This window comes from Salvelinus alpinus, chromosome 9, assembly GCF_045679555.1.
Source record: "Salvelinus alpinus chromosome 9, SLU_Salpinus.1, whole genome shotgun sequence".
Taxonomy (NCBI): domain Eukaryota; kingdom Metazoa; phylum Chordata; class Actinopteri; order Salmoniformes; family Salmonidae; genus Salvelinus; species Salvelinus alpinus.
In genome coordinates, this window is record NC_092094.1 from 8,157,374 (window position 1) to 8,171,360 (window position 13,987).

General features: G+C 44.8%; 2 protein-coding genes across 2 annotated transcripts in view; both read left to right on the forward strand.

The window, feature by feature from the left end:
* Window positions 1-13,987, forward strand: part of LOC139584235 (pleckstrin homology domain-containing family A member 5-like) — a gene marked incomplete in the record, with an annotated part of 263,991 nt that overhangs the window by 88,554 nt on the left and 161,450 nt on the right.
* LOC139584234 (general transcription factor II-I repeat domain-containing protein 2B-like) lies at window positions 4,863-7,417 on the forward strand. The gene is made up of 2 exons (XM_071415847.1): window positions 4,863-6,804; window positions 6,931-7,417. The coding sequence occupies exons 1-2, from the start codon at window positions 4,988-4,990 to the stop codon at window positions 6,935-6,937; spliced, it is 1,824 nt and encodes a 607-aa protein (XP_071271948.1). The 5' UTR covers window positions 4,863-4,987; the 3' UTR covers window positions 6,938-7,417.

Genomic DNA, 13,987 nt, shown 5'->3' on the forward strand with positions numbered 1-13,987 from the left:
CTCTTTCTCTATCTCCCTTTCTTTCTCCCTTTCTCTCTCTCTTTCTATCTCGCTATCTCTCTCTCTCCCTTTCTCTTTCTTTCTCTCTCTCATTCTTTCTTTTTCTTTCTCTCTCTCATTCTTTCTTTCTTTCTTTCTTTCTTTCTTTCTTTCTTTCTTTCTTTCTTTCTTTCTTTCTTTCTTTCTTTCTTTCTTTCTTTCTTTCTTTCTTTCTTTCTTTCTTTCTTTCTTGCCCTCCCTCTCAGGACAAAGTCGACAACATATTTTTTTTAACATATCTCTTCTCTCCCTCTCACATTTGCTCTTCATTGAAAAAATATCGGTGGTGCGCTGACTACGCAATCTCTTAAAAATAGATCAGTAACAAAGTGGATCAAAGTGTCAGGGCACTACTTGAGCAACCATTTTTTTGGGTTCCTTCCTAATGGTCACGTGTGGGCGTCTTGGCCAGAATGTGTCATCAATATTTCCCCCTGAAAATAGTCAAAAAATAGATTCACTGCAAAGGAGTGTGCCCCACGACATGACTTTGTCCTTATGCTTGACTGTGACTTGTTTTTGTTAATGTATGGTAAAAAAAAAAAACGATGACTATTTGAATCATAAATTGCTCTATCATTTAAGTGCTGCTGCTTGCCTTCTGTCTTTAGTGTGTGAGGTTTGTGGGTTTTCTGGGCAGTGCTGGGGTCTGGCTAGCACAGGGATCTGGACCTAGCCACACTCAAGGAATGTGTGTGTGTGTGTGTGTGGTGTGTGTGTGCGTGTGTGCGTTCTGACTCTGTTAAATCTTGTTCTTCATATGTGCTCCGCTGTACAGCCTCTGGTTGCATGGTAACGTGAATGTAACTCTTGAGAGAGGCCTGTCACTCAGAATGATGGGAAAGAAAACAAAACCACGTACGAAAATGTGAGGGTTTAAGGGCCGTCCAGACCGAGGACGATAACTTTAACGCAAAATAAAAAATATGTGAACAACAGCGTTCACACTACAATGATAAGTACTAAAAGAGTTGGATCACTTTCAGAGCAATCCCCCCCCGTCCCTCCCGACAATAAAACATTGGACAACCAATCCAAAACGTGTTCTATTGAAGCGTTCTTTGGTTCTATATGCGATAGCCTGCTCTGCAAGGAGTGGATACAAGGGCACGAGGTAAACTTGCCTGTATAACTGGACATGTGAGGGATGTTGGTGGCCGTATTAATTCTAGGACGACTTGGGAGAACGATGATCCACGACAAACAGCGCATGAGAAGGCCATATTGTCCGATGGTAGGACTATCTGTTAATAGGTCTTGGGAGTCCCAGGAAACGCTAGACTACAATTGCTTGTTTTACACTCAATAATTTGATGTAAACTGTGGAGAATAGATCTGTAACTGATCCCAAATGGTGCCATAGTCAGGCCTGGGCTGGATGCAGTTATTTTGGCACGAAACGTTTGAGCGGTTATTCAAATGAGCCTACATCACTGCAGTTTACAGCCACAGACAATAATTGTGTGCTTGCTTGATAACAATAGCCTAGTGGTTAGAGCGTTGGGTCAGTTACTGAATGGTTGCTGGATCAAATCCCTGAAAATCTGTCGTTCTGCCCCATGAGCACGGCAGTTAAACCACTGTTCCCCGGGCGCCGAAGACGTGGATGTCGATTATGGCAGCCCCCCCCCCCCGCCCCCCCACCTCTCTGATTCAGAGGGGTTGGGTTAAATGTGGAAGACACATTTCAGTTGTACAGTTGTATCCCACCTTTCTCTAATGCATTCCTCACTGTGTTTGATAGGTACATCTTTTATAGCCCTACTATTTACTAATGAATACATTTTCGAAAATGATTTAATATCTATCTAATATTTAGCTTCTTGGCTACACATCTCTAGCCATTCTCTCCCATTTGTTCCCGTGGCAATAGGCTACGCAAGCCTCTCCACTATTCCTTTTCTCGTGAAATTCCAGGAAAAGCTCAAGGCTACAAAAGCTATAGGATATCTTTTTTAAGATATATTTCTTTATACTATGCCTAAAAGCCTTTTCGTGGAGACAAGCAGGGCTCTTGCTAATTGCTGAAGGTAAAATAGGCCATGCCAAATGAACTGTCGGGGAAAGTTAAGAAGAGTGAGTATGTTGGTGTGATCACTTTGGCCAGCGATGATAACGTTGTTTGCACTGATGCAGAGAGATGAGCACATTGAAAAAGAAGATCCAAACAAATTGACAATCATTAGAAAAATCACTTGCAAACCACTTGAACAACGAGGCAAACAATCATTTCATGAATAAGATGCGAAAAACAAAAAAAACAACGGTTGTTGTTGGAATTGTTACATTTCAGTGTTTCCTCTGGAAAAAATGTTTAGCAGTGGGGTTAAAGGTTGCATGGGAGGAGGTTAAGGGGAGGGGTCCGGGTGCCCCCCCCCCCCCCCCCCAGACTTAAAAAAAAAAAAATATGAAGAAGGACTGAGAAGTTGGACTTTAAAAAAAACGAGCATTATACTCAAAAATGAATTAAAATAAAATAATTTCCACCTCCAGAAATGAACCCAGTAACATATTGGTAAAATTATTTGGTAACACTATTTTAATATTTTGGAACGTGCGTATAGCCTCTGCATGGTCCATATTGTCAGGTCTGCTATTAGAAACAAGCATGATCACCTGCAGCCCAACCGAGAAAGGTAGGCCTACCTATTAGAGTAACTCGGGGTAACACGCCACCCTGCCTGTAGTCCTTACAGCAACCACTTCGTCACAATTCTCCCACACCCCACTCCCAACATTTTCCCTGGTTGCCACTACTCTTGCTCAACAAAAAAATGACACCTGTCGCATCACAATTTAAGTCACTCCCCAAAAATATTATTTTTGAGTTAGGCGTTTTACCCCAAGCTACCCTACAATTGACCTGTGTTACATTCAGCCCTACTCTCCCTATGCACTCACAGCCAATTGCGGGGCATTAAGGTTTTGCGGAGGTCTTTTTGTTTTTACCTACTTCACCCTATGAGGTCATCCTATGGCAGCGGCTTGCTGCACAGAAGCATAGGAGAACAAAAATAAATCTGTACACTAGTATGTGTGCGTGTATGTGTGCTCCCTGCGCGCTGTAGCAGGCACTAACATCATCCACTTCCCACTCGCACTACATCTGTGTAATCAAATCAAATCAAATCAAATTTATTAGTCACATACACATGGTTAGCAGATGTTAATGCGAGTGTAGCGAAATGCTTGTGCTTCTAGTTCCGACAATGCAGTAATAACAACAAGTAATCTAACCTAACAATTCCGCAACTACTACCTTATACACGCAAGTGTAAAGGGATAAAGAATATGTACATAAAGATATATGAATGAGTGATGGTACAGACGGCATAGGCAAGGTGCAGTAGATGGTATAGAGTACGGTATATACCTATGAGATGAGTACTGTAGGGTATGTAAACATAAAGTGGCATAGTTTAAAGTGGCTAGTGGTCCATGTATTACATAAGATGGCAAGATGCAGTAGATGATATAGAGTACAGTATATACATATACATAAGAGATGTGTAATGTAGGGTATGTAAACATTATATTAGGTGGCATTGTTTAAAGTGGCTGGTGGTGCATTTTTACATAATTTCCATCAATTCCCATTTTTAAGGTGGCTGGAGCTGAGTCAGTTTGTTGGCAGCGGCCGCTAAATGTTAGTGGTGGCTGTTTAACAGTCTGATGGCCTTGAGATAGAAGCTGTTTTTCAGTCTCTCGGTCCCTGCTTGGATGCACCTGTACTGACCTCGCCTTCTGGATGATAGCGGGGTGAACAGGTAGTGGCTTGGGTGGTTGTTGTCCTTGATGATCTTTATGGCCTTCCTGTGACATCGGGTGGTGTAGGTGTCCTGGAGGGCAGGTAGTTTGCCCCGGGTGATGCGTTCTGCCGACCTCACTACCCTCTGGAGAGCCTTACGGTTGTGTGCGGAGCAGTTGCCGTACCAGGCGGTGATACAGCCCGACAGGATGCCCTCGATTGTGCATCTGTAGAAGTTTGTGAGTGCTTTTGGTGACAAGCCGAATTTCTTCAGCCTCCTGAGGTTGAAGAGGCGCTGCTGCGCCTTCTTCACAACGCTGTCTGTGTGGGTGGACCAATTCAGTTTGTCCGTGATGTGTACACCGAGGAACTTAAAACTTTCCACCTTCTCCACTACTGACCCGTCGATGTGGATAGGGGGGAGCTCCCTCTGCTGTTTCCTGAAGTCCACAATCATCTCCTTTGTTTTGTTGACGTTGAGTGTGAGGTTATTTTCCTGACACCACACTCCGAGGGCCCTCACCTCCTCCCTGTAGGCCGTCTCGTCGTTGTTGGTAATCAAGCCTACCACTGTAGTGTCGTCCGCAAACTTGATGATTGAGTTGGAGGCGTGCATGGCCACGCAGTCGTGGGTGAACAGGGAGTACAGGAGAGGGCTCAGAACGCACCCTTGTGGGGCCCCAGTGTTGAGGATCAGCGGGGTGGAGATGTTGTTACCTACCCTCACCACCTGGGGGCGGCCCGTCAGGAAGTCCAGGACCCAGTTGCACAGGGCGGGGTCGAGGCCCAGGGTCTCGAGCTTGATGACGAGTTTGGAGGGTACTATGGTGTTAAATGCTGAGCTGTAGTCGATGAACAGCATTCTCACATAGGTATTCCTCTTGTCCAGATGGGTTAGGGCAGTGTGCAGTGTGGTTGCGATTGCGTCGTCTGTGGACCTATTGGGTCGGTAAGCAAATTGGAGTGGGTCTAGGGCACATGTGTCAAACTCAAGGCCCGCGGGCCAGATGTGGCCCGCCAGGTCATTTTATGTGGCCCGCGAGAGCTTAAAAGTTTTGAGTGTCTAAAAATAAATACCAAAAAATAAATTAAGAGCGTGCTTTGACCAAAAACTACATTCCCACAATGCCTTTCGACTACGCTAGCCACGGCAGTGTCCATGCCAACGAGTGGAATTGAGATATAAATAATGATCCCAAAATGTCCAGAAAGAGAAAAGTTGATGCAGACGGAAGACTGTTTCAAGAAAGATGGGAAGGCGAATACTTGTTTGCGCTTCAAGGAGAAAGACCGGTATGTCTTTTGTGTTACGAGGCGGTGTCGGTTGTCAAAGAGTACAATCTGCGTCGACATTTTGACACCAAACACGGAGCTAAGTACGCTAAAGCTAGCCTTCAAGAAAAGCAACAAATTGCCCAAGAATTAAAAGGCAAACTGCGGTCGCAGCAGAGTTTGTTCATGAAATCCACAGCCAAAAACGAGGCCGCGGTGAAAGCTAGCTTCATTGTGGCTGAAGAAATCGCCCACGCTTCCAAGTCTTTTTCAGAGGGAGCGTTTTTGAAGCAGTGCATGCTGAAGGTCTGTGAGCAGGTGTGTCCCGACCAGTTACAGACTTTTAAAAATGTCAGTTTATCAAGAAACACCATCGTCGACCGAGTGAAGGAACTAGCAGAAAATCTTACAACACAGCCGGCCGAGGAGACACGCAGCTACACAGCTTTTTCATTAGCTGTTGATGAAAGCACAGATAACACGGACACAGCGCAGTTATCAATTTTTATTAGAGGCGTAAAGTCGGACCTCTCTATCACTGAGGAGCTGTTGGATGTGGCTGCAATGCATGGGACCACGACGGGACAGAACATTTTTGATGCGGTAGAGAAGTCCGTAAGTAAAAATGCATTGCAGTGGGAAAACTTGGTAGGATTAACTACAGACGGTGCACCGGCAATGTGTGGAGGAAAAGTGGGCTTGGTTGGACTAATGAAGGGGAAAATGCAAAAAATGAACTGTCACACGCCTTTGATAACGTATCATTGCATTATCCATCAAGAAGCTTTGTGTGGGAAGGTGCTGGGGATGGAGGACATTGTGACCACAGTCATGAAAACAGTGAACTTCATTCGGGCGCGTGGCCTGAATCACCGTCAGTTCCAGCAGTTTTTGCTGGAGATGGGCTCGGAACACGGGGATGTGCTGTACCATACAGAAGTGCGGTGGCTGAGTAGGAGCAAAGTCCTCAAGCGATTTTTCGAGCTCAGGAAAGACATTGCTCTTTTTATGCAGAGTAAAGGAAAACTCATGTCTGAACTATCAGATCCAAAGTGGATGTGTGACTTTGCTGTGTTGTGTGACATAACCGACCATCTCGCCCAGCTGAATCAGAAGCTGCAGGGACGCAAACAAGTCATCACGCAGATGTCCGACACGATCACGGCTTTCCAGCGTAAATTGGACTTATGGATGTGGCAAGTGAAACAGGACAATCTTGTTCACTTTCCTGTTTGTCAGAGCATGTCAGCCTCATTTCCCGAGACTTTTTCATGTGCTCAGTTGGCTACCAAACTGAGCTGGTTAAAGACTGAGTTTGATCGGCGCTTCTCTGACTTCAGAGCACAACAGTCTGGCTTTGACATCTTTGCCAATCCTTTCACCACCGATGTCTGCACTGCACCCCAACACCTTCAGATGGAGCTAATTGAGCTTCAAAGCGACAGTGGCCTGAGAGCAAAGTTTCAGGATGCTACAATCCAGGACTTTTACCGTCTGCTGCCTCCTGGTTTGATGCCACAGCTTCGACTTCATGCTGCCCGTGTTCTGTCCATGTTTGGGAGCACCTATCTGTGCGAACAGTTTTTTTCCATAATGAATCTGAACAAAAACAAGCACAGATCACGCCTCACGGATGACAACCTCCATGCTGTTCTACGCATTGCCTCAGCACAGGACCTAAAACCAGACATTGACACACTGGTAACGGGAAAACGGTGTCAGACATCTGGTCAGAAAACACACAGGCAAGCATTTTTTTTTAAACTTAATTAAAATATAATAAAATGTAATTCAACCAAGAAGAAGAACAGTTAAACTGTGTGCAATTTAATGATTGTGCTTGCATTTTGTTTTGTGTTTATCATTTTCAGAACATGATCAATCGATAGTAGAGAGAGAATCCACTTGGTGTGTTCAAGGACAGGCAGCATCTCCTCATCAAAGACTAACCGAAAAACTTGACCAATATAGTTGTGAACTGAGTCAACCTTTATTTTGGTATTTTTAGTTGATTACATATTATTTATGTGTAGCTGCTGTAGTAATTATTTAATGTTTGCAGGTTTATGTGTGTATGCAGACAAATTGTTGTCATCAAACCATCAGTTGGGTGCACGGCTGTGTGCAGCCTTTTTTTGTAAAATGCTACATGTGTCATACATGTTCTTTGCAGCTAAGTTTTATGTTATTTTTCTTTATTCACTTGGACAGTTTGATCCTTCATTAATGGAGTTATGTGGGTTTTCATAAGCTGACAAAATTTAAAAGGATTTATGTTAGAGCTACAAGCAAACATATATTTTCTATGCAACTGTAATTGTCACTTGAATAAGTTATAATAAATAATGAGTTATTTAACATTAAGGAGGAGTTACATTTATTTTACATTACATTCGATTACATTTATAAGTTACATCTGGCCCTTTGAGGACAGCCATTATGCTGATGTGGCCCTCGGTGAAAATGAGTTTGACACCCCTGGTCTAGGGTGTCCGGTAGGGTGGAGGTGATATGGTCCTTGACTAGTCTCTCAAAGCACTTCATGATGACGGAAGTGAGTGCTACGGGGCGGTAGTCGCTTAGCTCAGTTACCTTAGCTTTCTTGGGAACAGGAACAATGGTGGCCCTCTTGAAGCATGTGGGAACAGCAGACTGGGCTAAGGATTGATTGAATATGTCCGTAAACACACCAGCCAGCTGGTCTGCGCATGCTCTGAGGACGCGGCTGGGAATGCCGTCTGGGCCTGCAGCCTTGCGAGGGTTAACACGTTTAAATGTTTTACTCACCTCGGCTGCAGTGAAGGAGAGCCCGCAGGTTTTGGTAGTGGGCCGTGTCAGTGGCACTGTATTATCCTCAAAGCGGGCAAAAAAGGTATTTAGCCTGTCTGGGAGCAAGACATCCTGATCCGCGACGGGGCTGCTTTTCTTTTTGTAATCCGTGATAGACTGTAGACCCTGCCACATACCCCTTGTGTCTGAGCTGTTGAATTGCGATTCAATTTTGTCTCTGTACTGGGACTTAGCCTGTTTGATAGCCTTGCGGAGAGAATAGCTACACTGTGTGTATTCGGTCATGTTTCCGGTCACCTTGCCCTGGTTAAAAGCAGTGGTTCGCGCTTTCAGTTTCACGCGAATGCTGCCGTTAATCCACGGTTTCTGGTTTGGGAATGTTTTAATCGTTGCTCTGGGTACGACATCGTCAATGCACTTCCTAATGAACTCGCTCACCGAATCTGCATATTCGTCATTGTTGTTGTTGGACGCCGTGCGGAACATATTCCAATCCGCGTGATCAAAGCAGTCTTGAAGCGTGGATTCAGATTGGTCGGACCAGCGTTGAACAGACCTGAGCACGGGAGCTTGTAGTTTTAATTTCTGTTTGTAGGCTGGAATCAACAAAATGGAGTCGTGGTCAGCTTTTCCGAAAGGAGGGCGGGGGAGGGCCTTATATGCGTCGCGGAAGTTAGTATAACAATGGTCCAGAGTTCTGCCAGCCCTGGTCGGACAATCGATGTGCTGATAGAATTTAGGGAGTTTTGTTTTTAGATTAGCCTTGTTAAAATCCCCAGCTACGATGAATGCAGCCTCAGGGTGTGTGGTTTCCAGTTTACAGAGAGTCAGATAGAGTTCGTTCAGGGCCATCGATGTGTCTGCTTGGGGGGGAATATATACGGCTGTGATTATGACCGAAGTGAATTCCCTTGGTAGATAATGCGGTCTACATTTGATTGTGAGGAGTTCTAGATCAGGTGAACAGAATGACTTTAGTTCCTGAGTGTTGTTATGATGGTCACACCACGTCTCGTTAATCATGAGGCATACCCCCCCGCCCCTCTTCTTACCAGAAAGATGTATGTTTCTGTCTGCGCGATGCGTGAAGAAACCAGCTGGCTGCACCGACTCCGTTAGCGTCTTTTCAGTTAGCCATGTTTCCGTGAAGCAGAGCACGTTGCAATCCCTGATGTCTCTCTCGAATGTTACCCGTGCTCGGATTTCATCGACCTTATTCTCAAGAGACTGGACATTGGCGAGTAGTATGCTAGGGAGTGGAGCGCGATGTGCTCGTCTCCGAAGCCTGACCAGGAGACCGCTACGTTTGCCCCTTTTTCGGCGTCGTGTAGCTTCGCCGGCTGGGATCAGGTCCATTGTATTGGGTGGAAGGCAAGACACTGGATCCGTTTCGGGAAAGTCATATTCCTGGTAGGAAGGGTGGTTAGTTGACGTTAATCGTATATTCAGTAGTTCCTCCCGGCTGTATGTAATGAAACTTAAGATCACCCGGGGTACCAATGTAAGAAATAACACATAGAAAAACAAAATACTGCATATTTTCCAAGGAACGCGAAGCGAGGCAGCCATCCTGTTCGGCGCCGGAAGTTCAAAAATCATCATTCACACAGCTTCATTGCATCCAGAAGCTAGGGGTGAGAGGGTGGAATACAGCAGCCAACCCGGATAATGAAGTCTGAAGAGGTGTGTGGAGGAGGGAGGTGTGTGTGTGTGTATGTGTGTGTGTGTGTGTGTGTGTGTGTGTGTGTGTGTGTGTGTGTGTGTGTGTGTGTGTGTGTGTCGGGGGGTGGAGGGAGACGTGTGTGTGTAGGGGTGGAGGGAGAGGTGTGTGTGTGTGTGTAGGGGTGGAGGGAGAGGTGTTTGTCGGGGGGTGGAGGGAGACGTGTGTGTGTGTAGGGGTGGAGGGAGAGGTGTGTGTGTGTAGGGGTGGAAGGAGAGGTGTGTGTGTGTGTGTGTGGGGTGGAGGGAGGGGTGTGTGTGTAGGGGGGTGGAAGGAGAGGCGTGTGTAGGGGGTGGAAGGAGAGGCGTGTGTGTGTAGGGGTGGAAGGAGAGGTGTGTAGGGGGTGGAAGGAGAGGTGTGTGTGTGTGTGTGTGTGTAGGGGTGGAAGAAGAGGTGTGTGTGTGTGTGTGTGTGTATAGGGGGTGGAAGGAGAGGTGTGTGTGTGTGTGTGTGTAGGGGGTGGAGGGAGGGGTGTGTGTGTGTGTAGGGGTGGAAGAAGAGGTGTGTGTGTGTGTGTGTGTAGGGGGTGGAGGGAGGGGTGTGTGTGTGTGTAGGGGTGGAAGAAGAGGTGTGTGTGTGTGTGTGTAGGGGGTGGAGGGAGGGGTGTGTGTGTGTGTAGGGGGGTGGAAGGAGAGGTGTGTGTGTAAGAGTGGAAGGAGAGGTGTGTGTGTGTGTGTGTGTGTGTGTGTGTGTGTGTGTGTGTGTGTGTGTGTGTGTGTGTGTGTGTGTGTGTAAGTGTAGGGGTGGAAGTGAGAGTGTGTGTGTGTGTGTGTGTGTGTGTGTGTAGGGGGTGGAGGGAGGGGTGTGTGTGTAGGGGGGTGGAAGGAGAGGCGTGTGGAAGGAGAGGTGTGTGTAGTGGGGTGAAGGCGTGCCCAGTAACTCTCAGTACTGACACAGCACAGCACAGCCTTCTGGTGGAAAGGGGTAGGTGGTGCTAGGAGTTGGGCTTCGTGTAGTTGTGAAATAGGCGTGAGTCTCGCTCACAGAAAGCTGATGTATTTTTACGTGGGTTTAAAAACATAACAGAATCATCCTAATCTGAATATCTAAAGGTTATTTAGAGACAACAGGGCGGCAATGGTGGAGACTGGAGAGGTGTCTGTCCGTCCACCACCACCACATGAAGATCCTTGTTCCCCTGCAAAGGGACTCAGATTTGCAGCCTCTGCAGGATGGGCTAGCTGGTGTGAGGAAGAGGATGGTGGCTGAATATTTTTCACTAGTGTTGTGATTGAGAGGTTTAATATCAATCCAGATGGCCTCCTCTTCTCCATTCCTCTCTTGCTCTCTCTGCCATTATCTCGTTACACAGACACTCATTCTGAATGATGGTTGGACCTCTGTGTCTGTGGTGATCCCACTGTCTCTTTATAAGTGTTTGGTAGTCTCCACTGTAAATTGTGTAGAGCTGAAGGGCCTCTTTATAAGTGTTTGGTAGTCTCCACTGTAAATTGTGTAGAGCTGAAGGGCCTCTTTATAAGTGTTTGGTAGTCTCCACTGTAAATTGTGTAGAGCTGAAGGGTCTCTTTATAAGTGTTTGGTAGTCTCCACTGTAAATTGTGTAGAGCTGAAGGGCCTCTTTATAAGTGTTTGGTAGTCTCCACTGTAAATTGTGTAGAGCTGAAGGGCCTCTTTATAAGTGTTTGGTAGTCTCCACTGTAAATTGTGTAGAGCTGAAGGGCCTCTTTATAAGTGTTTGGTAGTCTCCACTGTAAATTGTGTAGAGCTGAAGGGCCTCTTTCAGTATTCACTGTTAACTCCTGTTGTTATAGGCTGCTTAATGGAAGCCTCCATGATGTCTGGGAGGATGTCCCAAATAACACCATATTTTGACCACAGCCCTTATTGGGGCCTAGTCAAAAGTAGTGCACTCTATAGGGGATAAGAGTGCATTTTGGGAGGCAGCCCCCCCAATGTCTTTCCTAGGCTTCCACCACTCTGGCTTTTAACTCTGCTCTTGTTTTCAACATCGAGAGGCTGCTGTCAAATAGAATGGCGTCCTTTCCTTTGTAGGCTTCAGTGTACAAATTGAGGCTACGTTTGACATTTGTGACCGACCGCCTAGATTCGGTCTTATGTGGTGTTGAAATTGTGTTTTTTCCATTGGATAAAAGTAGAGACTCAGAGCTAGAAAATTGTACATCATACACTACAGATGAGGAACAATGGAAAAGTAATTCTGTTTTGAAAGTTGATCAACTTGTAACCCCACTTTTGAGAAAATTGCCTTTGAATGTTTTGGTACACCTACTGGAGGGCTCTTCTTTGTCTACACCCATTCAGCACCTTTCACACCCTCTTAAGCATTAGCCCCATCCATCTCTTTAAGGATTCACATGTGAGGCCATGTGGTAAACACACGTTAAAATCTTATGTTCAGTATCCTGTGCATGTGACAAATGAAGGTGTAAACGGTACTGTGAAGTGGTTACTTGCATAGTAGCAATTAGCTAGCTACATGTCTAAAGAAAAGACTCCACTTCGCCAGATGATTACATGACCCGTCAAGTTAGCCAGGTGTGTCTGTAGGTTATTACGGCCATCTATTGTATTTCATGAACATGTCTAGACAATAGTGACCCATCCACTTAGTTAGACGTGGCTGGGGGGTGTGGTTATAGCATTTCCTTCACATGACCCATCATCCATTTAGACAAATGTGTCTGGACAAGCGTAATCTAATCATAATAAAATATATATAAAATATTTTTGTCTAGCCACGTTCTATTTTTGATATTGCTATTATGCAAGTAACCATTTCACTGTACCGTTTACACCTTTTGTATCCTGTGCATTTGGCAAACATTGATTTGATATAGTGTGTGTTTACCAGAGGCGGTAATGTGAAACACAATATGACCTGCACCAAAGTCAGATTAGGATATAGGCCAAGGTTTAGATAAAGTGTATTTTTACCAGAGCTGTGTTCGAATACCCATACTAACTGCACTAACAGTACTATTTGTGACGTGAATTGATTATTTTAGTATGCTTATTGGTCATAGTATGGATATAGTTAGTATGCCGAAAGTTCCCGGATGTCGTACTAAATTCGCCAAAATATGAAGTATACACGCCGAGGACACTATTTTCCGTACTTTATGGCCCATAATGCAATTCTTCAGGAAATGGTTGTGGCTTCACATCGTTTTCAGATTTGAAGAAAATGGCGGAACATATGCAACCGAAGTACAACGAGAGCGGATACAAATTCATTGCTTTAACTAATTATGATAAATGTTAAGAAATTGTTGAGCATTGTAAATAAGGTAATGACTTTTCAAATAAATTACCTCACACGTTTGGTTGGCTGACAATTTGTTAGCTACGCTGTCCTTATGAACCTCATAGCATATCATTACAGCAGTTTGTACCGGTATGTTGTTAGCAAGCTACCTAATGTTAGTTGGCTACTTATACATCAAACTTGCCAGTATATTAACTATAAGCTATCTAACTAACTACCCAACGTTTATTGACTTGATTATTCCCGTCATTCTTAGTTTAGCTAAATTGTATAGTCATTGTACGTGTATGTGTTCTCAATGAACATTCGGGTGCTTTCGTAAATTCGCTCTGGCTATCTACTCCGATTTCAGAGCATTCTCGTCTGAGTGTACCAGAAGGCAGAATAATGATATTACGAGCGCTCAACACTCGTTGAATATGGCCGGTGTCAGTAAACGTCGGCAAATGTTTTTTTAATTTTAATTTTTTATTGTTGCCAGTAGCACAGTTACTGTCACCAATGCTCTGGATAACATGAAAACTGCCTAACCAGCTCTGATAGGGCGAGTAAAATGGTCCGAGTGGTCTAATTTGTGTCTGGAAGTAGCTATCAAGCTAGCCAACGTTAGCTTGGGTGCTTGACTGATGTTGTAAGGTCAGAACGCTCAAATTAACCATACTCCTCGGCCCGAGCGTCCAGTGTTCGCTCCGAGAGCGAAACACTCTGAATTTACAAACAGACAATCTGACAACGCTCTGAATTTACAAGCGCACTCTGGCACTCCAGATTGAAAATAAGAACGCACCCGAAGTCATAAAATGTCTAACTAGTAATTTGTTATGCTAACTAGCTAGCAAGAGGTTGCATAGCAACAGCATCACTTTCCGGTAGACAGGCGAAGAGCTATGACGCTCAACTGAAAGGATACCGTTCGTTTACAGTATATTAAAATTAACTAATAGTATGTAGTATATACTCATTAAGTATGTAGTATATTGTATGTCAGTATGGGTATTCGAACACAGCTCTGGAGTTTGTCCTTATTGTAGGCTACTTTCACCAATTTTATTCTGGAAATCTTTGGTTGTTTACTACTTTGATTTTGTAAATAAAACAAATCGCTCCACCAAAAATAAAAAGATCTATGTCCTGCTCCTTCCCTGATTTTTTCTAAACGTTTTGTATTTTA

Coding starts and splice junctions, on each gene's coding strand:
- LOC139584234 (XM_071415847.1), top strand. CDS start 4,988: ATGTCCAGAAAGAGAAAAGTTGATGCAGACGGAAGACTGTTTCAAGAA.